The 23,782-nt window shown below is 43.5% G+C and overlaps 1 protein-coding gene and 1 pseudogene across 9 annotated transcripts in view; both read right to left on the bottom strand.

Annotated features, from left to right (window-relative positions):
• The window catches only part of Nek5 (NIMA related kinase 5), a 50,994-nt gene that overhangs the window by 25,456 nt on the left and 1,756 nt on the right, over window positions 1-23,782 (bottom strand). For 7 of the 9 annotated variants that reach the window (XM_040733526.1, XM_040733525.1, XM_040733528.1 and 4 more), the window contains 14 exons: window positions 22,966-23,038; window positions 22,006-22,221; window positions 20,563-20,700; window positions 18,982-19,066; window positions 17,287-17,384; window positions 16,224-16,307; window positions 16,076-16,146; window positions 13,423-13,509; window positions 11,392-11,446; window positions 8,894-9,094; window positions 8,732-8,814; window positions 4,636-4,702; window positions 3,766-3,882; window positions 2,205-2,291 (listed from right to left, as the gene is read on the bottom strand). In XM_040733526.1, the coding sequence (XP_040589460.1) occupies window positions 2,205-2,291; window positions 3,766-3,882; window positions 4,636-4,702; window positions 8,732-8,814; window positions 8,894-9,094; window positions 11,392-11,446; window positions 13,423-13,509; window positions 16,076-16,146; window positions 16,224-16,307; window positions 17,287-17,384; window positions 18,982-19,066; window positions 20,563-20,679 (1,152 nt within the window). In that variant the 5' untranslated portion in view covers window positions 20,680-20,700; window positions 22,006-22,221; window positions 22,966-23,038. Of the gene's footprint in view, window positions 1-2,204; window positions 2,292-3,765; window positions 3,883-4,635; window positions 4,703-8,731; window positions 8,815-8,893; window positions 9,095-11,391; window positions 11,447-13,422; window positions 13,510-16,075; window positions 16,147-16,223; window positions 16,308-17,286; window positions 17,385-18,981; window positions 19,067-20,562; window positions 20,701-21,804; window positions 21,961-22,005; window positions 22,222-22,965; window positions 23,039-23,782 lie in introns of those variants that run through there. The other 2 variants (XM_040733529.1, XM_040733527.1) reach the window with 2 other exon arrangements.
• Window positions 8,147-8,243, bottom strand: LOC121135206 (annotated as a pseudogene).

The raw sequence follows: 23,782 nt of genomic DNA, 5'->3' as shown, positions 1-23,782 counted from the left end.
GATGGTGGGACAGGCTCCCCACCATGAACGAAGCTCTTACATCCAGCACAGGCCTTTGTGTGGCTCATTTAGAACAGGCCACTGAGTTTAGACCATCTAAAGCCCCCTCTTGTCAGTCCAGTTCCACCCCCACCCCCGTGTCCATCAACTCCTCCACATAAGCCTTCCCTCTGCTCAGCCGCCTCATCTTTGCTGCTATGCACCTATGAGGCTTGACTATGGCAGTCTCGTTCCATTATCATTTCGTGAATGTGAACTTACAAGTAGAACTACATCTGCTAGAAAGCAGATGTGTCAGAGACACACCCTTAGCTGGTCTTGTAACGGCTAAGTGACTCTGGATGAGTTGTTGAATTTTCTGTGACAGGACATAAATAAGGTGCACTGGAAAACTCCACTTGTGCTCACTTATACCATTTTTCACATTCGTTTGGAGGTGGGGGAGGCTGGAGGTGGCGAATCAGCTGCAGCAGCATGGCAGGTCTATTTAAGAAGGAGCATGCTAGGTGGCCTCTGCAGAGCCCAATGGCCTCAGAAAAGGAGCAATCCAGGGTGCATGCTGCAGGGATTCATGGTGTTGGAATACCTGTATGCTTTTCATACATCGGGTCAAATACATGCTAGCTAAGTCATCTCCTGAAGAGATAGAAGGATGAGTTTCCAGGGTAACACCATTGTGGGTTTTTCAATAATGATGTCAACTGTGATCAGACTTTGCCTCACATAGTCTCGTAAAAGAAAGAAGTATGTCCTGGGAAATGTGAGCAGTGTAGCTTGTACTTACAGATTAAGGCAACAATGACATCAGACCGTACAGTCTTTTGAGACCACCCTTTTATACGTGGTTTATCATTAACCTCAAATATCATAACCCCAGATGTCTAGGTCCCAACACAAACACACACACATGAACAGACAATATGCCTCCTGCAGAAGCCATTATGCCCTATGGTAACTTAACAATCATTACTAATATAATATATGGTTATATATTATTACTAGTATAATATCCCCACAAAAGAAAAAGCGCCCCTGCATGTGACTACATAGACTGGGAGCCCTTGCTCACCTCTGACTTTAAGAACCTCTGGCCCTTTGGGCATGAGCCTATACTCACTATGGACTTCCTGCATCTCATCCAGCTCTGTCCTAAAGCAGCTGCTCAGTACACACTGGCCTTCTGATTATGAGGAAGACTATATGCATTTTTAAGAACAACAATTCCTGATTAAAGCCCCCACATCCTGTCATCATCCTGTGTTGTCAGGGTCCTCTGGCCATCAACCAGATACGGCTGCCTCACGTACTTATAAGAGAAGATGTGACTCAACCTTCATAGAGAGTATGTGACTCTGGACCACCTGCTACCTCTGCCAAATTCCAGAAACAGGCCTGTGGCTTAATTAGCAGTTAAAGATTAGCTCAACAGAAAGCCCCTAATTCCAACAGGAGTTAGGCGAGCACATAGTAAAGACTGAGCTAGATAAAGTAAGAACCTACAGTCAGGTTACCTAGCAACACTGGAGGCTCTACCCCCGACCTTTTGCCCTACGAATTAGGTTTCTGGGCAGCACAGAGGGTTACCCCTCCCACTGACCTGCTCCACCAGGCTCACTGCAGCTACAGCACACCCCCATTCCTTCGTCTCCTCCCTCCCCTATATAAATCCCTGTGGGATGAAATAAAGGTGTCTCCTTGATCAGACTCCTGTCTTGACATCCATTCTTTCATATCTCCTGTTCTCATCTCTCTCCTAGGTGCCCCCTCAGCACCCACGTTGAATGTCCTGTGGTTCGGGGCACTGTGTGACCTCCAGTGAACCATTAACACAAATCTTGTTAGGGCTGACCAATCTCCTATTTAGAAAGAAACTGAAGGATCACCTCTATCTCATATCCTAATTTCCTATGAGGAGACTGTGTTCGCATAGGTGTGTGTCCATGTCTGTATGCGTGCATGTACATGTGTTTGAATGTACATATGCATGTGCATATGCATGCATGTGTGTATGTGTTTGTGCATGTATGTGCACATACATATGTACATGTATAAGCATGTGTGTGGGTTCCTCCAGTCCTTTGGGACTCTGCCTACCCACAGAACCTCTCTCTACGAGGTTACCAGCCTCGCTTTAAATATTAAATTGCTTTTGCTATCACCTTTAAATCGAAAGAACAATGCTCACTCTAGTAGAATGACTTCACCTTCAACTCTCTCCCCATCCTCTCTTTAATTTCCTTCATGTCACTGTGGTATTGTTGGCGGATCTCCTCTAGCTGTTTCCAATATTTCTGAGGAAAAAAAAAAACAATTTAAAACTTGAAAACAATATCTACAAAGCCTACAATTTCTGAAACGTATAATACAAGTAATCATTAGAAAGCCAGTTACTTCTAAATGTAATCATATGTTCACTTTGGCTGTGGAGTTTCATAGCCTGGGAGGGACACACTCGTACGGGACAGAGACCTTTATTACAATCCCAAATCATGTGTAGCTGCTCTGCACATTCCATTTTTGCATTAATTGAATGTTTCCCCTCAAAGTATGTGTAGGAGCTGGGGTGCACACCTTTAGTCCTACCTACATGGGAAGGTGAGGTGGGAGGGTCACCTGAGTTCAAGACGAGCCTGGGCACACGCAAAGACCCCACTCGTCATCATCACACACATCCACCCATCTTATCAGACAGCGCCTCAGAATGTGACCACATTTGGAAACAGGGTCTTTGCAGATGTAATCAGCTAAAATGAAGTCATTCTGGGGTAGAACAGGCCCCTCAATCAATATGCGTAGATGCCTTTTAGAAAATGAGCACAGCCCACTCTCATCCACTACGGACCTGGCTGCTTGGCATGGACCCCAGGTCCCTCTAGCTCTTGGAAACACCTTCCAGCCCTTCCTTCTGCCATCTCCAGTCTTTTGGGACTCTGCCTACCCACAGAACTTCTCTCTACCAGAAACCCAAAGCTGCCAGCCTAGGCTGGGACTCAGGTAGGGACCTTCAACCTTCTTCCTATCCTCCATGAAAGTCCCTCCAGACTCACCATTAGTTCTGCAGCAGCCCACCCACAGGTACCCCTCTTCCCGGAGCACCCTCCTCCCAGAGCACCTCTATCCTCTTGACACTTGGCCTCTTGGAAGGGATCCAGGGTCTTTCTTGTTCTTCCCCACAGCCTGTCTCAACCTTTCCTTCTAGGCCATCTCCATTCCTTTGTGAGTCCATGCTGAACTGCAGAACAGCTCTCTACCAGAGACCCCACAGCCACCACACTTGGCTAGGACTCAGATTGACCAACAGTAACCAAAGAACCTACCCGATAAATACTAGAAATCTACACCAAGAAGTACCTTAAACATCCTAACTCCAGATGCCTAGATGCCATCAGGAAACACACACACACACACACACACACACACACACACACACACACACACACACACACAACCAAGACAATATGCCTCTTCCAGAAGCCATCAAGCCTACTGTGTACAGGCTTCTGGGCTTGAGCACATGACTAGCCACACTGGTTCTGGCCTTCAGCCTCCAAAAGCACAAGACAATGTTGCTACTGTTTTAAGTTACCTATTTTGTTGTGTTTCGTTACAGTAGTCTTAAAAGGTGTAATAAAAATCACTCTATCAAACGTCTTATAAGCTCAGCTCTGTGTGTCCACAGGGATGCTGGGAGCAATGGTGACATATGGCAAGAAAGGCTGCCGTGGGAAGGACCATGGCACATGCACAGAACTAGAAATTTTAAACCTGGTCCTTCATCCTGTTCTTCCTATACCGGAGCTCCTGGAGTTTAGTCTCCCCTCTGTGGCTTTGTGGCTTTTCTCTCTCGTTGGGATGTGGCTCAGCAGAAGATGGGCGAAGACCCTGTTTATGAAAGGAAATCATTTATAGGGCATACTTGCATATTCTGGCTTAATCTGGACTGTTTACTCAAGACAAGAAGTATATCACCTGCTGGGTGGTGGTGGTAGCAAGTGCCTTTAATCCCAGCACTCGGGAGGCAGAGACAGACGAATCTCTGTGAGTTCGAGGCCAGCCTGGTCTACACAGCGAGTTCCAGGACAGCCTCCAAAGTCACAGAGAAACCCCTCTCAAGGGTTTCTTCTCCGTGTAGTTTTGGCTGTCCTGACCTCAAAACCACAGAGATCCATCCACCTGTATCTGCCTCCTGAGTGCTGGGATTACAGGCATGTGCCACCACTGCCCGGCCCTCTAAGCAGCATTTCAACATTGAGCCAGCGGTATTATCTGTAGGCAACAGCTATTTTTGTGCCATCACTTGGGTCAGTTGTAGCTGTCAGGTTAAGCTCTTCTGAGGCTTAGCAGCCCTGGGGTGTCATATGAAAGTAAGGACAGGTCAGGAGAGTGAGGTGTCAGGCCTGGTAGCCCATGCCTGTATTCCCCACCTGGGAGGCTGAGGCAGGAGGCTGAGCAAGAGCTTGAAGTTCCAGGCCAGTCCTGGGCCACATAGCGAGATTCTACCTATAAAGAAAAAGTGAAAATAAATGGTGGGTGGCTGTGGTTTTACAGAAGAATGAATTTGGAGCCATCCAAGTCTGGGGACAGAGAAGCTGTGAGGAAACCCCTGAGCTCTCCCACGGTTGGAGTGTTACTCACCAACTGTCTTTCCACTTTTAGCTTATACTGCTGAGCTTCAAATCTCCTCTGGAGATATGCAGCAGACCTGAGAAAATAAGAATGTTCTGCTGGAACATAATCCCGCCTGTCTGTCTGTCTGTCTATCTCTGTCTCTCTGTCTGTCTGTCTCTCTCTCCCCTTCCTTCCTTCCCTCCTTCCTTCCTTTCTCTCTCCCTTCTATGTATCTATCTCTCCCTCCCTCCCTATGAGTGTGCTGGGGATGGGCACACGCGCTAATGCTCAGCTCCAATCCTCCAGTCCCTGAGGAAGCATTCTCACTAACCATCTCAGGTACCGATTTGATGGGTGAGTTTTCACCTCGGTGATAGAACTCATAATGTATCTGTAGTCTGAAGTTCTAACAGACACAATGCAACATCAGGAAAGAAAAGCTTTGGAATGAAGAGGGAAAATAAATAAATAAATAAAATGCTTTATAAAAGGAAAGAAAATGAGTATATGAGGAGACCCGAAGCAAACACCTTGTGAAAAAGGTGCACACCTTTAATCCCAGCACTCAGAAGACAGAGGCAGATGAGTCTCTGTGAGTTCAAGGCCAGCCTGGTGTACTGCGCAAGTTCCAGGACAATCAAGCCTACAGAGAGAAACCCCATCTTGAAAAACCAAAAAAAAAAAAAAAAGAAAAAGAAAGAAAAAAAGAAAAAGGAAGGAAGGAAGAGAAAAGAAAGGTGAAGATCAGAGTTCTGTAACTGAAAACCAAAGGATGGCAAAGATTGCCTAGAAATCTCCAAAAACAGAGAGGGCTCTTTGTGAACAGACTCAATAGGTAAGAGCACTTGCTGCCAAGCCGTACAACCTGACTTCAATGCTTGGTGCCCACATGGTGGAAAGAATACCAACCCCTGCAAACTATCTTCTGACCTCCATGCACATGCATCATACACTAGATAGGACTAGTTTTTAAGTGCAGTGGGGGAGCCTCAGTTAAACAGAACGATTCTCTAATCTAATGAGTTTTCTTTCTCCAGGGCAGGATTTGGTCTTTAGGGGAAGGAACCAAAGACAGGCCTGGGTTCTCTCCAGATCTGTGGGATGACTAATGCATAGCTCATTGGTCCCCATTACATGGCTGCCTGTCTGCTCCCTGCACACACAGAAGCTCCAGAGAGCTGGTCCAGTCCTTTTCGCTCTGAATGAAGAGATGATGCTATGCTGCTGTGGGAACATTTAAAGTGATTGCCAGCACAGTCCTGGTTAGGTCTTGTCAAATCACAGCCTTGCACCTGTGTCCTATTCCCTCTGCCCTCCTTACACCCCCTCCACTATGTAAGACAGTGCCTCTAAGTAGCCCAGATGGACTCAATCCACAATTGCCTGAGTCTCCCAGGTGATGGGATTAAAGGCCTGCACCACCATGACTAGCTATACTCATCTTTTGGGGGGATGCTCAAAGCCCTGGGTTGGAATTGCTTAAAACCACTGGGTGTTGGTGGCACACACCTTTAATCGCAGCACTTGGGAGGCAGAGGCAGGCGGATCTTTGTGAGTTCAAGGCCAGCCTAGTCTATAGAACGAGTTCCAGGACAGCCTCCAAAACAATACAGAGAAATCCTGCCTTGAAAACCCCCCCCAAAAAATTGCTTAAACCAAAATAAAACAACTTAAGTTTTAGAAATTTTCCAGGCCATTAATATTGACAGAAGAATAGCAACTGAAGCTACGTCTCATGTAAGGTCAGATGACTTTGATATTCTACACCAGTAAGAGAAGTAATGACAAAGGATCACAACATATTTTCTTTGAATAGAAAAAAAAACATGTTTCTGGTATTATTTTATATAATTCTAGAAATGACTACATTTTAATTTGTTTAGTAATGACAGAAATGACTACATTTTAATTTATTTACTTATTTTTTTCAAAAGATTCTCATGTATTCCAGGCTAGCTTCAAACTCTCTATGTAGCCAAAGTCGGCCTTGAACTCTTGATTCTGTCTCCGTCTGCTGAGTGTGGGATTATTAACATCTGTTTTCTTCCAAACTGGGAACTGAACCCATAGCCTTGATCACATTAGGCAAGCACTCTGCCAACTGAGCTATAGCCCCAGCTCTGAACAACTGCTTTTGTACAAAGGAAGAATTACAGGTCACATTGTACCTAAACAATTCCTCACACTGATGACAAAGTCGTTAAACTGTCATAGGAGTGTGGGTTCTCAGGTCATACTTATGTTGCTTAGCTTTTGATCAACTTGACACAAACTGGGTCATCTAGAAAAAGGGAACCTTGATTGAGACAAATGCCAACAGAATACCCTGTGGGAAAGCCTGTCCGGGCATTTTCTTGACAGACGATTGATGTGGGCCATTCCTAGACAAGCGGCCCCGGGGTGTATAAGAAAGCAGGCTGAGCGAGCCATGGAGAGCAAGCCAGTAAGCAGCGCCCTCCATGTTCTCTGCTTCAGCTCCCGCCTCCAGGGATCTGCCCTGACTTCTCCCAGTGATGGACTGGGACAGGGACCTGGAAGTCAAATAAACTCTTTCCTCCCCAAATTGCTTTTGGTGGTGGTGTTTATAACAGCCATAGAACACTCTTCCTAACTTACTGCTGTTGGAAAAGTAGGCATGTTTTCTAATGTGTTTGCCTTAGCCTTCATTAAAATTTAGTGTGTTTTTTCCTATATCACAAATGTAGACAATGGACTTTTTTGCTTCCCCTAAGCATTCTGAATCCAGATGGATATGCAATGTCAAAATAAACACAATGAAGAAGCTCGTTAATTCTGCATATAACCTGTTAAATTTTCGGTTTATTTGCATTTCCCTATAGTAGATTGCTTTAAGAGATTTTCTACTCCCTGGAAGTCCAGACATGTGGCTACAGCTTAATCCTGCTTTTACTTTCTGTTCCATAATATTCACCCCCATATACACAGAGCATCCCAGAACCTCAGCTGATTCTTGACACTCAGACTGGTTCGTTCTTATTTATTACCCCATAACTCACCACCTAAATTCTTTGGTTACATCTAGGTTCTCACACTTCTTTTTATTAGGTCTAAGATCCAAACTTCAGCTCTAATGGGCTTTGCAAGGTAAGTTTCAATGCACAGTTCACTTTTTCTGTTACAGAATAAATGACACCCCATGAGTGTACAATAACTCATGATCTATCTATGAATACTCTACTCTCTTCTCCTCCTGATCCGGCATTGCCTCACATCAACAAAAAGCAGGCTTTGATTTAGCCACTTCAAGCATCTCTGCTAGCATGTCATGTCTGTAAAGGTTTCCTGACTAATGAGAAAAAAGGAGCTCAGCTCTCCTGTCACTTCTGAGATGGATATACAACTTCTTAGGAACATCCCCTTCTACCCATGTGACCAGATGGTTTCTAGCTTGTAGATACACTTATATTTTCTAACTGTCCATAGTTATCATAGTTACTGGAATCTCTACCATGAATATTAGCAATATGTCCAAACTCATGGTGTGATACACACATAATAAAAGCCTTTTTTTTTTAAACATCACACAGTGTGCTGGAATTGCAACAAAGCTTGAGACAATCACATTTCACACAGTGGTGTGAAAACCTAGTCACATTTATGTATCAAATAAGGATATAGATACTTCTCTTTCTGTTTCTTCAATGATAAAGATTGGTCTACGGCCATACCACCTTGAACACACCTGATCTCATCTGATCTCGGAAGCTAATCAGGGTCGGGCTTGGTTAGTACTTGGAAGGGAGATAAAGATTGAACCACGGTGTCTCGTATGCTAGTCAAGTGCTACACTACTGAGCAGCACCATTGGGCTTTAGACTTTTTTTCTGACAGGGTATAACAGGATAACTTTGGGCTTTTCTTTTTCAGGGTTAGACATAGCTTAGGTACGTCTAAGCACTTGTGATCCTTTTGCCTTAGTTTCCCAAGTGCTGGGATCACAGGTGTGGTGATGGTAAGAATAGAATTGGGGGTTTTATTATTTCATTTTCTGATGCTGGGGATGGAACTCGGGGCCTTGTGCAAGTTGATAAATATTGTTCCACCAGACTACACTCCCAGCTACCATAGGTGCTTTTTGATTACATGGTTACATGATCCTTACCGTGGACTACCTCCCCAGTGAGTTGTGAGGTCTGCAGCTGCATTCTGCACATGACCATGGGACTGAATTCTTCTTGAATGGACCTAAAATCAGATACATGTGTCATGACTTATCATCCAAAACAAAATCTCTCCCACAATCTGGAGTCACCCCCAAACCTACCTCAGGAGACAAGTATTGGGTAGTGAGAGTCTCTAGAAAAGGCCTTTTTAAAAGGGAATTGATAGATGGTCGATCCTGAGGACACACTTTAAAGAGCTGAGGTATCAAGGACTGCAGGTCAAGAGAGAAGTGGGGTGATATGGGAGCAACACGTGCTTGACAAATCTTCAGAACCAGATGATGTAGGTCATTACTCTCAAACTAAAATGACAAGATAATTATTCCACATAAAAGACCAGTTGAGTACTGATAGTTAAAGTAATAAACACACCAAGAAACAAAAGCTGGGCGGTCAGTGGTGGCACATGCCTTTAATTCCAGCACTCAGGAGACAGAGGCAGGTGGATCTCCATGAGTTCGAAGCCAGCCTAGTCTATAGAGTGAGTTGCAGGAAACCTTGTCTCAAAAAGCCATATACAAAAAGAGGAAAGAAGGAAGGAAGGAAGGAAGGAAGGAAGGAAGGAAGGAAGGAAGGAGGCTGCCTATCATCCATCTATCTACCTACCTACCTATCTATCACATACATACATACATACATACATACATACATACATACATACACATCTTCTACCTACCTATCTTCTATCATTTGTTTGGTATTGGCACAGGGCCTTGAGCATGCCAGGCAGTTGCCCTACCCTTAGGCTATATCCCAGTCTATGACTATTTCTAAGCTGCAGTTGGATGCACTATGCTCTGCCCTATCTGGTCATCAGCTATCTGTTATAAGTGGATAATTCAGGCAGTTACTCCAAGAGATGCTGTGCTATTTAAAACAAGATTTATAGTTTTAGTATTTTCATTTTGCTTCTGTTTTTGGTGCCACCAATTGAATGCAGGGCCCTGCATTTGCATAATGTGTGATCTACCTATGAACTACACCTAGCCCTTAATTTTAATTTTTTTAGCTAAAAAAGATTCATTTATTTTTAATTTTTTATTGCCAAAATACCATTTACTTACACTTAAAACCCTAAGGCATAGGAAGTTATAAACAGGAAAATATGTATAATTTCACAACTCAGAAGTATAATTCTTTTCAAGAATGTTTGTTTTACAGAGATAATCGTGCTGACATGACATTTTACTTTTTGCTTTTTCAAATACTGTAACATAAATATTTACTCATAAAGTTCTCCACAGTAAAGTCTTCCATTGTATGAAAGAAGCATTTGTATATATAAAATAATGTTGAACATGATGGTGTGGCAATAAAGCTTAGGTTTTGTTCGGATACCAGCTATGTGGCCTTTAACACTAACAACAGTAATAATGAAGACAGCTGTACAGACAAGAGTTGGCAAGCAAGCTGTCCTTGGAAAGTCCTGCCTCCACCCCTGCCTAAATGTTAAGAACAGCTCCTTGCCCAAGACATTAGGCATATAATTGGACATTTGCATATGATATGGTTTATTTGAACATATGGTTTGCTTCTGGAAACCTTGGAAATTTTACACATGCTAGGCAGTTGGTGCCTATGTGTCCAACTTCCAATAAAGCATGGAGATAAGGGATCTAATGAACGCACAATGCTTCACTCATCAAGAGTGGAAAAATCGCCGGGCGTTGGTGGCACACGCCTTTAATCCCAGCACTCCAGAGGCAGAGGCAGGCGGATCTCTGTGAGTTCGAGGCTGGGCTGGACCGATAGCCTCCAAAACAATACAGAGAAACCCTGTCTCGGAAAACCAAAAAAAAAAAAAGAGTGGAAAAATCAGCACATTCCTTGGAAGTCCATGCTTGGTTTACTACAGACTCTGCCACACACCCTCTTTACCTTCAAAGAACATGTGTATAATAGAAACATGCTCCACATGCTATTCTCTGACTTGGACATTTTACTTTATAGTATTACCTTGATATCTATCCATGTCAAACCTGCAGTTCTGATTTGCGTCTCTGTGTGTGTGTCTGGGTGTGAGAGACAGACAGAGACGGACAGAGACAGACAGAGACAGCAGAGACAGACAGACAGAGACAGACAGACAGAGACAGACAGACAGACAGACAGAGAGTCTGCATCTTGCTATGTAGACCAGGCTGGCCTCAAACTCTCAGTCCTGCCTCCACCTCCTGGGTTTATTTTGTTGTTGGTTTTGGCTTTTTTCTCTCTTTTTTTTTTTCTTTTCTTTTTTCTTTTGATTCTTGTTTTTTTTAGGACAATGTTTCTCTGTAGCTTTTCAGCCTATCTGGAACTCACTCTGCAGACCAGGCTGGCCTTGAACTCACAAAGATCCCCCTACCTCTGCCTCCCAAGTGCTGGAATTAAAGGAATTTGCCACCACTGCCTGGCTTTGGTTTTGGCTTTTTAAAGATGGATTCTCTCTCTGTTGCTCATACTCATCTTGAATTCCTGAGTTGATAGGAACACAGGCACATGGCTACCATACCTGGCTATCCATAAAAATTTTAAACAATATAATAAACTTCCCTCAGAAGTTAATTTTCACAACATGATTTCAGTAATTCAAGATTCACATGATGATCAAAATACTTACAGGATGCTTGAGTGTGCAGAGCTCATATAAGACACATCCAAGAGACCAAATATCCCTGGAGAAGAGAAGGGTTTACATGGCCAGAAAATGGCAACAATTACAGGTGGAAATATTTGCCACTTTATGTGGACACAACTTCATTTTTTAGGTTGGTATGTTTTCACAAGTGCTTTCAGATATCTTATCAATTCTAAAATAAAAATTAAAGTAAGGATTGTTTGAAGTCCTTCAGAATCCTGGCAGACAACAGGTAAACAAACATTACTACACTATGATAGCTGAACATTTATTTCATGTGCCCAAAGAAAATGTGCATACAATGCAGTTGGGGGTACATCAGAGGAGAAAGGCAAGATTCCAGCATGCATTTGTTTTGACTCAAAAGTGGAAAGCGGTCGATTGAGGAAAAAATTCTACTCAAAGCTCTTGACAGAAAAGGTTACATCACGTGACAGCATAGTCTAGATTAACATTTGAAAACCATGCTTGAAATATAGGACTTGAATTTTCTTCTGTCCACAATTATTTTAAAAATTATTTATTGTGGTAGTAAGGATTGGTTTAAGGAGTCATTTTAAAGAAGATAAAGTATAATTAAATCTAAAAGGCAAGAGGAAATCTGAGATGTCAAGGAGGTTGTCAAGGAGCCCAAAAACAGGATTCAGTAAGAAAACCAGAGAGGGACGGAGGTGTGCTCAGTGGCAGGCGCCTCATGATACGGGTGGGAGGGAACCATTTTTCTGAGGCATGATGCAGATGGCAAGCAAGGTCGGAATCACGATTGGTGTCAATGATAATTCAGAAAAGTACCTTGTCTAAATTCATTCTCCTATAAACAGGTGGAAACACTGAGGGATGGGGCAGCTACTAGACTCCTCCCTCACTGCCCTGGCCTCCTTGAGCAGAAGGATTTTCAAAGAGCCAGCTAGCCCACCCTTGTTCCAGCACCACTCCTGGAACTTGCTCTGTAGATCAGGCTGGCCTCGAACTCACAGAGATCTGCCTGCCTCTGCCTCCTGAGTGCTGGGATTAAAGGTGTGCGCCACCAACGTCCGGCTTGGCCTAATGAATTCTAAGTGATCCTACCAGTGTGGTGCTGAACATAACTTGCACTTAGTGCAAACACTCCTTCTCTGGCTGTGTAAGCAGGCTGATCAGATTTTGATCTAGTCATCTGGTAGACATCCTGGGTTGCCTCCTGGGTACTGCAAAATCACAATAAAAGGCTTTTCTTTGGGAGACTTTTCTTGTTCACTTTTTCCCTCATTTTCTACTAGTTTCTATTAATTTTAATCAAATTTAATATTCACATATCCATTGTTATGATTTAAAAAAGAATCAGCAGGGAAGGCATCACACCATATGACAGGGCTCACCTGGGAGGTTTACCGGAAGAGCAGAGAGAAGGAGCAGGGAAGGGGCAGAGAAGGGGGCAGAGGCCAGAGACCAGTCCCTATATAGTGAATGTGCAGAGGTTATGCTCTTAGTGGCTGCAACTGAGGGTGTATCCTGTCAGAACCCCAAGGGCAGGTCAATACAGATACTCGAATACTAACACCAGATCCACTGCTGAGAGAAGAGTCAGTTTCCTTTTAGGTGACACCCTCGCCCCTAAGTGTAGGTCGCCCTCTAATGAGGTCAGGAGTATATGGGAAACACAGGATTTCTCTTTGTAATAGCCCTGGCTGTCCTGAAACTCAGTCTGTAGACCAGGCTGGCCTCAAACTCAGAGATCTGTCTGACTCTGCCTCCTGAGTGCTGGGATTAAAGGTGTGCACCACCACTGCCTGTGTTTTTGTGTTTGTTTTTTGCTTTGCTTTGTTTTTGTGTATCCTAAATGAAGAATACAAATGTTTTGTCTTAAATAAGTCCAAAAGCTTCCAAGAATACTAGTCATTGGAATTCTTATCTCATACATGAAGAAAAGGAAAGTGTACTCATGCCAGCAGAATATAGATTAGAACATCAGATTCTGCAACTTGGTGTCACCCACCAGATTTGACAGGCACTTGCCAACCAAGAGCAACTCACGTTTTATTGTTGTATGGTCTGTTCTGACAAATCTCTGGGGACAGATAGTAAGGTGTCCCAGCACATGTCTGAGCAAGTTCCATGGAACTAGGAAATTAGAGTAAATAAAAAATATGTTTCGTTAGTAGAGTGAGAAAGGCTGAAGACAGGACTATGCAAGGAAAATTGTAAACATGAACAACAAAATTATATTTGTGCACATATTGGAAGAAAACAACATATTTCATATGAACAACAATCTAACAAAGACACTAGGTTTTTAACCTTACAATTCAAGCCCCAACCATGTATGATGATGTGTGGCTTTAATCCCAGCAATTGAGAGGCAGAGGCAGGCAGATCTCTGTGAGCTGGAGGCTAGCCCTGTCTACATAGTGAATTCCAAGACAGCCAGAGATACATGGAGAAGCCCTTGTCTCAAAAACAAAACAAAACCAACCCCCAAATTTATACATACATACATACATACATATTCATATGGAAGGAGAAAGAGAGAGAGAGAGCACAAGAAAGCCAGGCATGGTGGCCAATGAGTCTATATTTCTAATACATAGAAATGAAGGCAGAAGGATAAGGAGTTCAAGGCCAGCCTCAGCTACATAACAAGTTAAAAGCTAGCCTAGGCTACATGAGACCCTATCACACATATACAAAGTATATATGGGCTAGGAAGGAAATTAAGAGTACTTGTTCTTCCAGAGCACCCAGGCTCAGTTCTCAGCACTCACACTCTGTGGCTCACAACCACCCCCAATTCCAGTTCCAGGGAATATAATGCTCTCTTCTGATTTCCACAAGCAACAGACATGCATATGGTGTACATGCATACATGCAAGCAAAATACTCATGCAAATACAAGAATCTAAAAATATGTTAAAATATATATACATATATGTGATGATATAATTATGATTTATTATGATTGCCTGAGGATTCAGAAAGCAAAGTAAGCCACAAGCCATAGAAGCCAGGCACATACCTTTAATCCCAAAACTCAGGATTAAGAGGTAGACAGATCTGTATTAGTTTAAGGTCACACTGATCTATATGAAATTGATCTAGTCCTAAATAGAAACAACTCACACAAAGATGATCTCAGCACTTAGGATCAGACGCCTTTAATCCCAGGACTCATGAGAGGTATTTAAGACAGGAACAGGGTCTCAGAGCTGGCTTTCATTCTCCAACTACATTGAGGATAGGAAGGCATATAGTCTCTAGCCACACTGAGGAGAGCACAGCAATCTGAGTGAATCTGAGGCAAAGTGAAGTCAGAAGCAGTTTGAGGATTGCCCCTTTGGGCTGAGCTGAGGTAGAAGAGCTGGTGGTCTACTATTTTGCTTTTCTGATATTCAGCTTGAACCCAATATTGGTCTCTGGGTCATTTATTTTTCATGTTACACCTATATCTATATATTTTTTTAAAAAATTTAAACATATCCTATTGGCTAGGTATATGAATGAGTAATTGCCCTGAGTCATAGCACTTAAAGACTCCACAAGGACAAAATTTTAATTTAAAAATTGCTTAGGTATAATAAGATTTCTGTTTTTTTCCAGCTATCAATGTAATGCAACTGTGTGCTGTAAAATTTGGAAAACACAAAAAGGAATTTTTAGGCTTGGGTGTAGCTCAGTGGCAGAGCCCCATGTGAAAGGCCCTGAGTTTAAACCCTAACATCATCAAGAAAAAAAGTTTTTAATGAATAAAAAATTTAAGTCACCTAGTGTAACGTGTAGTCTTCCCACCAGCTGCCTGGGTCCTGAGCTGTCTCGGCCCAAAAATAACACACGAAACGCTATATTAATTATGAAACTGTTAGCCGTTTTCTTGGTTTCTTATTGGCTAGCTCTTACTTAATTATTAACCCATAACTGATAATCTGAGTATTTCCATGTGATCTTCTCTTACTGGAGAAAGGGTCCAGACCTCTTACTCCTCTGTTCTACTTCATGACTGACTGTGTCTCTCTTTCCCAGAATCCTCCTCAACTCCTAGTCCCACCTATCTTGCTTCCCTATTGGCCAACAGTGCTTTATTTAATCAACCAATAAGGCAACACCTACACAGAAGGACTTCCCCCATCAACGTAGAGTCTGAGCATCCCTAAAACCTGTTATGAAACTCAGATAAGTTTTCTTCCCACCTGCTTCCACACCTATGTTTTATATAGCTGTCACCATGCTGTTCTTGTAATTCACAATTCCACTTTGCTCATAGCAAAATATTTCCTTATGATACTAAGAAGTTCACAAAACCAAGTGGGTTTTTTGGACATTATAATATATTCAGAAATATGACTTTGCTGTGCTTCAGAGTATTCCTCCCACCATTTGATTACTCACAATTTATCTTGAGAATTTTTTCTAGATTTTACTTTCATTAATTTGTGTGTGTGCACACTTGTGTGTATGTATAAGGGAGTAACAACAGAGGCCAGAAAAGGATGCCCTGGAGCTGGAGTTACAGAAGATACCAGTAGTGGGTTCTGGGCACTCTTAAGCTCTGATTCATCTCTGGGGCCCCATTGACAGACAGTCACCTAAAATTGTGGGGATAATGAAACTTTTAACCATCTTAAGTCATAATGCCTCAAACGAACACTTTGTCGATTTTGAATAGAAAGAAAAATATAATTCTACAAGTACTTACTTAGTAAGTGCCCTTGCTGTTCCAAAGTCCCCAAGCTTTGCAACCCTCTCATTCTTGCTAAGAAAAATGTTCTAAAAGTGAAGAAAAAATGGTGTTTAGAAAAAGATTAAGAGTTTCTGTGTCTTAGACCGTGTGTCGGAGCTGCTACCTGAGATTTTATGTCCCTGTGTAGTATCTTGCTGTCGTGGATGTACTTCAATCCTAGAGAAATCTGTACAAACCAGCACAGGATCTGCAGAAGGGAACAGAACAAATCTAGTGAGCAGTCTGCTGGCCTCTGGTGCAGGCTCATGATGACACAAAAGATGGGGAGCAGTAACGGAAATGGAGCTGCTGATTACAACACCCTAATTCCCCCTTATAGCCCAGAAAGGTGCCTCTACTTGCTGAGTCATCTTTCTGCTCCCACATGATATTTCTTTCTTATTTTAGATTTATTTATTTTATGTATATGAGTGTTTTGCCTGCACGTATGTAAGTATGTATATCATATGCATACCTGGTGCCTATGGGAATCAGAAGAGGGCATTAGGTTACCTAGACCTAAAGTTACAGATGGTTATGAGCCACCATGTGTGTGCTGGGAACTGAACCTAGATCCTCTGTAAGAATAACAAGTGTTCTTAACTGGGCGGTGGTGGTGAATACTTTTTTTGTTTTGTTTTGTTTTTTGTTTTTTGAGACAGGGTTTCTCTGCATTGTTTTGGAGACTGTCCTGGAACTCACTCTGTAGACCAGGCTGGTCTTGAACTCACAGAGATCCGCCTGCCTCTGTCTCCTAAGTGCTGGGATTAAAGGTGTGAACCACCAACACCCGGCTAGTGCATACTTTTAATCCCAGCACTTGGGAGTCAGAGGCAGGTGGATCTCTATAAGTTTGAGGCCAGCCTGGTCTTCAGAATGAGTTCCAGGACAGGCTCAAAAGCTACAGAGAAACTCTGTCTTGAAAAAAAAAAACAAGAATAATAAGTGTTCTTGACATCCTGAGCCATCTCTCCAATCCCGTCCTCATGACTGTTTTAGACATGAAGTTAATCCTACATGAGATATGAAGGCAAGAAATACTTTCTAAAACAAAAATCACTCTCAAAACCAAATTCTATTTCAACTCCCAAGAATACTAATCCACGATTTTATGATTCAGATGTCACATAGCCGGGTGTGTAGAACATAATAATTTAACACTGCAAGCATGTTAGAAGTAAGCTTACCTGATCTTCACTGAATAACACTCCCCTCTGCCTCCGGATCCTCTGCATGAGGTCCCCTCCGTCACAGTATTCCATTACGATGAACAGCCTGCTATTCTCTGCAAGAAAACAGCATCATTTGATGCGGGAGATTTTAGATAGCATTGGCCTTTCAAAACGTAGAAAGTGCAGGGCATGAGAGTGGGTGTGGCCTCGTTGATCAAGGGTTAGTTCTGTGTAGCCCAGGGAGTTGGGACTAGTTGTTACCCTGATAGGGTCTAGACTCTCCTAGGAGGCAAATCTCTGGGCATTTCTGTGAGAGTTTCTGGACTGGATTAATTAAGGAGAGAGTACTTGCCCTCAACGTAGATGGCACCATCCACAGGGTTGGAGCCCTTAACTGAGTAAAAGGGAAGGTGTGGGCACAAAAAAAAAAAAAAAAAAAGGAAAAGGTAATTGGCAAACAATTGCTTGAAGCCAGTAGTTTTACAGCCATGTTTCAGGACAACAGAAAACAAGCACAGTGGTGCAGAAGATTTGTGTTTATTCTGTTGCACATTTAGAGCGCTTGACTCTAGAACATGCTTAGCACTTAGAGTTAATATTTACTGAGGGAAGTCATTTTGCCTTAGGAAAACCACTAAATTCTCCTTACTTTTCCTACCCTGCTTCAAATTCACAAAACCTCATCTTTCATACGAGCCAGCTAAGTCTGAGTAAATCAAAAGCATTAGCCTGGTGGGTCTGGAGGTGAGACAGAAGCAATGAGTGATTTCCAGCTCCACTTCCTGCAGAGCACCAAGTTTCTCTTCTAGTAGAGAGCGGCTCCTCGTTAATAGCCAGCAGGAAAGTAGAAACAGACATGAGACCGTGGCTCTTGCAGTGGGAGATGAGCTTTTGTAGGGCCAGCATAACCTATATTTAACTGGTTCTCACAGTCAGGTTCTGAGGCTCTTGGCTAAGCCCCTGTTTTAATTACCAACAAGCTGCCAAGCAATGTACAGGGGCAAAAGAGGTCATTTATACTGTGAGGTGGCCTTAGCAGTGTAACTGTATCCACTGCAAAGTGTCTTCAGAAATCCACCTTACATAGAATAAATGTATACTCCAGTCTATTAAAATGGTCCAGTCCAGTCACTCATTCAGCAACTGTATATTCTGCCTCATGTAGAGAACCAAAATGCATATAAAAGTCCCTGAACTCATTAAACTTGTGTGTGTGTGTGTGTGTGTGTGTGTGTGTGTGTGTGTGTGTGTGTTGCTAGGAAATAAAACCCAGGCTCTCATACGCCATACAAATTATTCGACCACCAAGATACATTCTGGAATGTACCAACCATTGTCTATTCGGTAGAATGAGAATTAAGGCGAGGTACAAAATCTTATCGGGGGAAGCTGTCTGTAAAAAGTCACTTGAAGGGCTCAGCATGGTGGAGCACACACACCTGTAACCTCAGTTCTACAGAGGCCAACAAATAGGATCTGGAGGTTATGTTGAATTACACAGTGAATTGAGACCAGCGTGGGATACAGGAAACCCTGTCTGCAAGGACAAACCTCACCAGATGGAAACAAGGACAACATTTCAGATTACAATTTAGCTACACGGGAAAATGAACACACTTGCAAAATTTAATAAATACACAACTCTCGGGAACACTGCTTTTCTAAAGGTCTTTGGTTTATTGGGACACTTGAATGACAGGAAAATCTAACCTTGAAATGCACTGAAGAAGGTTACAATGTTGGGATGCTTCATCTGAGCCAGAAGAATCACTTCTTTCTTAGAAGCTTCCTTTGCCTGGAAGGGCATCAAAGCGATATTTTGAGACAGCCTGTCTTGTGTGGCTTACAGAGGCATCCTTCCTGCTCACTGCCATCCGAAATCCCCCAAGGTGCCATTGGCTTTAATGTCACGTCTAAAACTTATCTCTTGAAGGCAGGGCCACTATGGGAGGAGCAGGATGCCTCCTAGATAACCATTAGCTCATCAGTGACAATTATAATCAAGAAAATTAACAATGCTGGGGAAATATTATTGTACTGAAGTTTGAAATTGGTTTTACTTGATTCACAACTATATTTCCAGCTACACTGGAGGCTGAGATAATCCTGGACAACATAGTAAGTGAATGCAAATTATAAATAAATTAGTAACTAAATTTGTAATCATTATCTGAGAGCCTGTGAAATCCATCCTCCAGCATAAGAAAATTCTTTCTAAAACACAACATTCCAAGAGCAGTCACTGCTGAGAATAAAACAGTCATATGCTACAAAAACAGGCCAGCCAAATTCCATATTCTGCATTTCTTTAAGAAATAAGCCATACATGCCTGTAATGCTAGCACTCAGTAGTCTGAGGCAGGAGGATCCCAGATTTGAGGATACCCTGAGCTACAAAGCGAGATCCTTTCTCAAAACAAAAACCAAAACCAGTTTCTTGGGGCTGGCAAGAGGGCTTAGCAGGTCAAGGCACTTGCTGCCAAACCTGGGAACCTAAGTTTGATCCCAGGATCCTACTTGGTGGAAGAAGGAAAGAAGTGATACCCACAAGTTGTCCCCTGACCTCCACGCGTGTGTTGTGTGCTGTGTCACACGTGCATGCATATACAAGCACTGAGACTAGCTCGTCTACATATCTAATCTAGACCTGGCCTCAAAAACACAGGAAGGAAGGGAGGAAGGGAGGGAGGGAGGGGGGGGGGGGGAGGGAGGGAGGGGGGGAGGCAGGGAGGCAGGCAGGCAGGGAGGGATGAGGGGAGGAGGGCAACAGGGAGGAGAGGGAGGAGGATGTGGGGAAAGGGAAAGGAAATAGGAAAGCAGGTGGGTCAGCCAGGGATTCAGCTACCACAAATGTGTCCAGCGTGATGACAAGTCCTTTGTTCAGTGGGGGGAGGGGAAGAGACCAAGAAAGTGAACGAAATTCATGTTCTTGGATTGGATTTCAAGGGGATGAAAGAGAATCAGCGGAACCTTAAAATTCATAATTGTGAACAGGGTATTTGTTTCCATAATAGACTGACAATACGGGAGGCTGGAGGGACAGCTCAGCACTCACTGCTGGTGCACAGGCCCAGGTTCAGTGAACCACCAGGATCCTGTGACTCACAACTGCCTGCGAATCAAGTGGGGGCGGGGCATCCAATGCACTCTGACCTCTGCAGACACTGCACTCACATGGTGCACACAAACTCATACAAGCACGCATATATACTACACACAGTAAGTACATCTTTTTTTTAATGCTGAAGGTACCACTTTAAATTATCAAAACTTTAAACTTCTTAACGTTACCTGTATAAAATCGACCTCTTTTATGACACAATAATTGCTCTCTCTTTTGTTTTTTGCCAAGTATACTTTCCCAAAGGTGCCTTCCCCGATGATCTTAATCAGGTCAAATCTATCCATTGTTTCAGGGGTCAGAGGTTCCTAAAATGAAGTCATAAACCTTCACTGTACACTTCTTATGACAACCAACCAGCAGGAAATAGACAAAGGCAAAGGAACTGTTTGCTAAAACTTTATACCCAGCTTTTCAAGAGTCAAGATATTTCCTTATGGCCACAGGTAATGTCATGAAAAGGGTTTGGTTGGTAGATTTCAAGCTCACACTGGATTACAGCTCAGCTTTGTGATCTTAGACAGTCACCACCTCACAAAACCTTTCCTTTCTAGTTCTGAACTGGAAAATTACTTGTGTTTGAAGGAGAGACACCTCACGAAGGTGCTTGGAGCTCTAAAGAGACCAAGGGCGGGGCAAGCACCGGTAGCATCTTAGTGGGAGGTACTGCCCCCTACCGGGAAGCCTGGGAATTTATTCTATCCGTGTTTTGGAGTCTAGGGAAGTGGGGACACTATAGTAGTAACTAAGAGGAAGTCAGGGCCTGGGGTACTAGCTTTGCCATTCAAAGGTCGTTGGTCCCATACAACAAGGGATTACCACAAAGTCCCTGCATACATTTACATAAGTGGAAAACCCATTCACAATTACCTGCCTCTAGAAACAAACTATTACATGTCTCCCTATGGAGATAAAGTAGTACTGGATTTCCTAAGAATATAAACCAAGGCTTGGTTGGGCCTGGCGACTTTCCTACTAGTTGTACCCCAATATAGAACAACACCCCGTCTACTGGCTGTACAGCTGCAGTCGGTGGGAGGTCCCAGAGTTCTAGCCGCGGCCAGGTGACTGTTCTGTCACCTGGCTACAGGTGTTTACAGGGGCAAATACGCACTTTGTTGTAGGGTGCTTTCCTTTTTCCCTTTTATGCCACAGTGAGGGCATAATGGAGGTTTTAGTTTTGCCGTACTGGCAGTCGAACCCAGAACTGCACACATGCTAGGTAAGCATTTAACCACTGAACTTTATACCTAATCCTTTTGGAGGACTATTATTGAAATTGGTCTAAGTTGTTCAGACGGGCCTTGAGTTTGCCATCCCCCGGCCTCCGGCACAACGCAGACTTATAAACCCCTTATAAGTTGGGCAGGTTGTTTTCAAATAATTTCAAGAGCAGATGGGTACTGGGTTACCTTTAGAGGAGGCTGAGGCCAGCAAAGCGGGCTGGGGTAGGGTCCAGGACTTTGTAGCTAGTGAGTTGCCATGGAAACTGACTCTGCCCCAGCTCCTCCCGCCTGGTCGCCTGGTCTCCTGGTCTCCCCTCCACTTCTCTCCCCAGCCTTTGAGAGGCCTGGGACAGCTCCTGAAGAACACGGTGGGTGGGCTCAACCTACCTGCTCAGCAGGCTTTGTGCAGTGAGCCTTAAGTGTCCAAGCAGATCTGGCCCCTGGCAGCTAAACCTCCAGGACGCTGGGGCAGGGCCACCGGGGAAAAGTGGGCGGAACGCTGGGCGGGGAGCCGGGCCGAGGAGATCCTTGGTGTTCCTTCCAGTTGCATGAGGTCGGAACCCAAACACAAAACAACAAAGAACTTGTCTTCACACTCCTGTGCTGTAAGAAGTCAGTCAGAGGAGGAAAATGAGAACACGGAGTTCGACCTCAAAGCCGGGCGAGCACACTTTTTATTGAGACAGGTTGCAACCTGAAGCTCGGTGCAGAAGGCAGCGCAAGTCTGAGATTCGGTTTTATAGTGGAGATTAGAGAGCTGGGAGAACCCGCTATGGGGGCCAACTTTTCCAGAACTTCGGGGTAGGAGATCAGATTGCCTTGTTGCAACCTTCGGGTTCCAGGGTGTGTGTTGGGAGTGGCTGTTTTCTAGACTTCAATTGGTGGCATTTTTTTTTTTTTGATAGCCTTTGACCTGTTTTTTTGTGCATGGGGATGAGAGTTTCTTTAGTGTTGTTGGTAAGTATATTCTCTGCTGTCTGCCAGCTACAGAGGTTTCTGATGAATGAGCAATGCTGGGAGAAAACGTGTTAGTTATTGGGGGAGGTGGTGGTCATGATCTCTAGGGTTCCATACATGCTAAGCAGTATTCAACTATAACATGTATTCCCAGGAGGTAGCATGTTACTCATGCAAGGTCTCAAACACTGCTGAGGGGTGTATTAAGAAGAGAATCAGGCAGTGGGGCGGTGGTGGCGCACACCTTTAATCCCAGCACTCGGGAGGCACAGGCAGGCGGATCTCTGTGAGTTTGAGGCTGGGCTGGTATGACAGCCTCCAAAACAATACAGACAAACCCTGTCTTGTAAAACAAAACAAAACAAACAAAAAAAGAGAACCAGGCCATACCAGGTGCTGCGCAGGGGCCTGCACACCCATCTCAACCTAGCTCCGTGTCATATTGGTACATCAAGGTGCAGCCCTGTGGGAAAATAGACCACTTTCAGGGTAGTAAATGCTAGCACAAAGAAGACAGTCATGTCCAGTGAACTCTAAGTCCCAAGCTATTTCTATCCCACCATGATCCCTGCTCCGCCCCCAAACAAAGCTCACTTCTCTAAAATCGTACATTACTCCCTTTTCTTATTTATCTACATCCTACTTCCTGGGTCAGAATTTTATAACGATGTAATCTTTTTAATGCTTGAAGTTCTTGTTGGTTACCATGTTCTAAAAGAAGCATGCATATGGAAATTATCATATGCCTCTTCCAGAGCTAAAGTGTTGTGGGATTTTGTTTGTTTTTGGTAGGAGGGGTCTCACTGTGCACCCCTGGCTGGCCTGGAACCCGCAGAGGTCCAGATGCCTGTCTCTGCATCCCTGCTGAAACTAAAGATGTGTGTCACACCCATTTCTCTTTTTTTTCAAAGCTATCAGGGCTGGCAAATCTCACCCAAATAAGCAAACACATGGAGTTTAGTTTAAAGTGGAAATCATCTGGTTTTCAAGAGGATTTAGACTCTTCGGTGACTGAGATATAATTATGCACATAATTTCAAGTTTGCTTTGTCTGGTGCATTGTAACATTCATACCCAGTGATTAGAGCAGACAAGGAGATGCGGAGGATGGTATATATGGAAGTTGAGTGTCTCGGAAATATTCTTGTAACTATGGATGCCTTCCTGAACCTGAAACATCATCTGAAAAGTGTCAAGCTAATGTTCA

The sequence above is a fragment of the Mesocricetus auratus genome, unplaced genomic scaffold (assembly GCF_017639785.1).
Source record: "Mesocricetus auratus isolate SY011 unplaced genomic scaffold, BCM_Maur_2.0 Super-Scaffold_100031, whole genome shotgun sequence".
Taxonomy (NCBI): domain Eukaryota; kingdom Metazoa; phylum Chordata; class Mammalia; order Rodentia; family Cricetidae; genus Mesocricetus; species Mesocricetus auratus.
The sequence above is the reverse complement of the archived record's forward strand: the minus strand, read 5'-3'. Positions and strand labels throughout refer to the sequence as shown.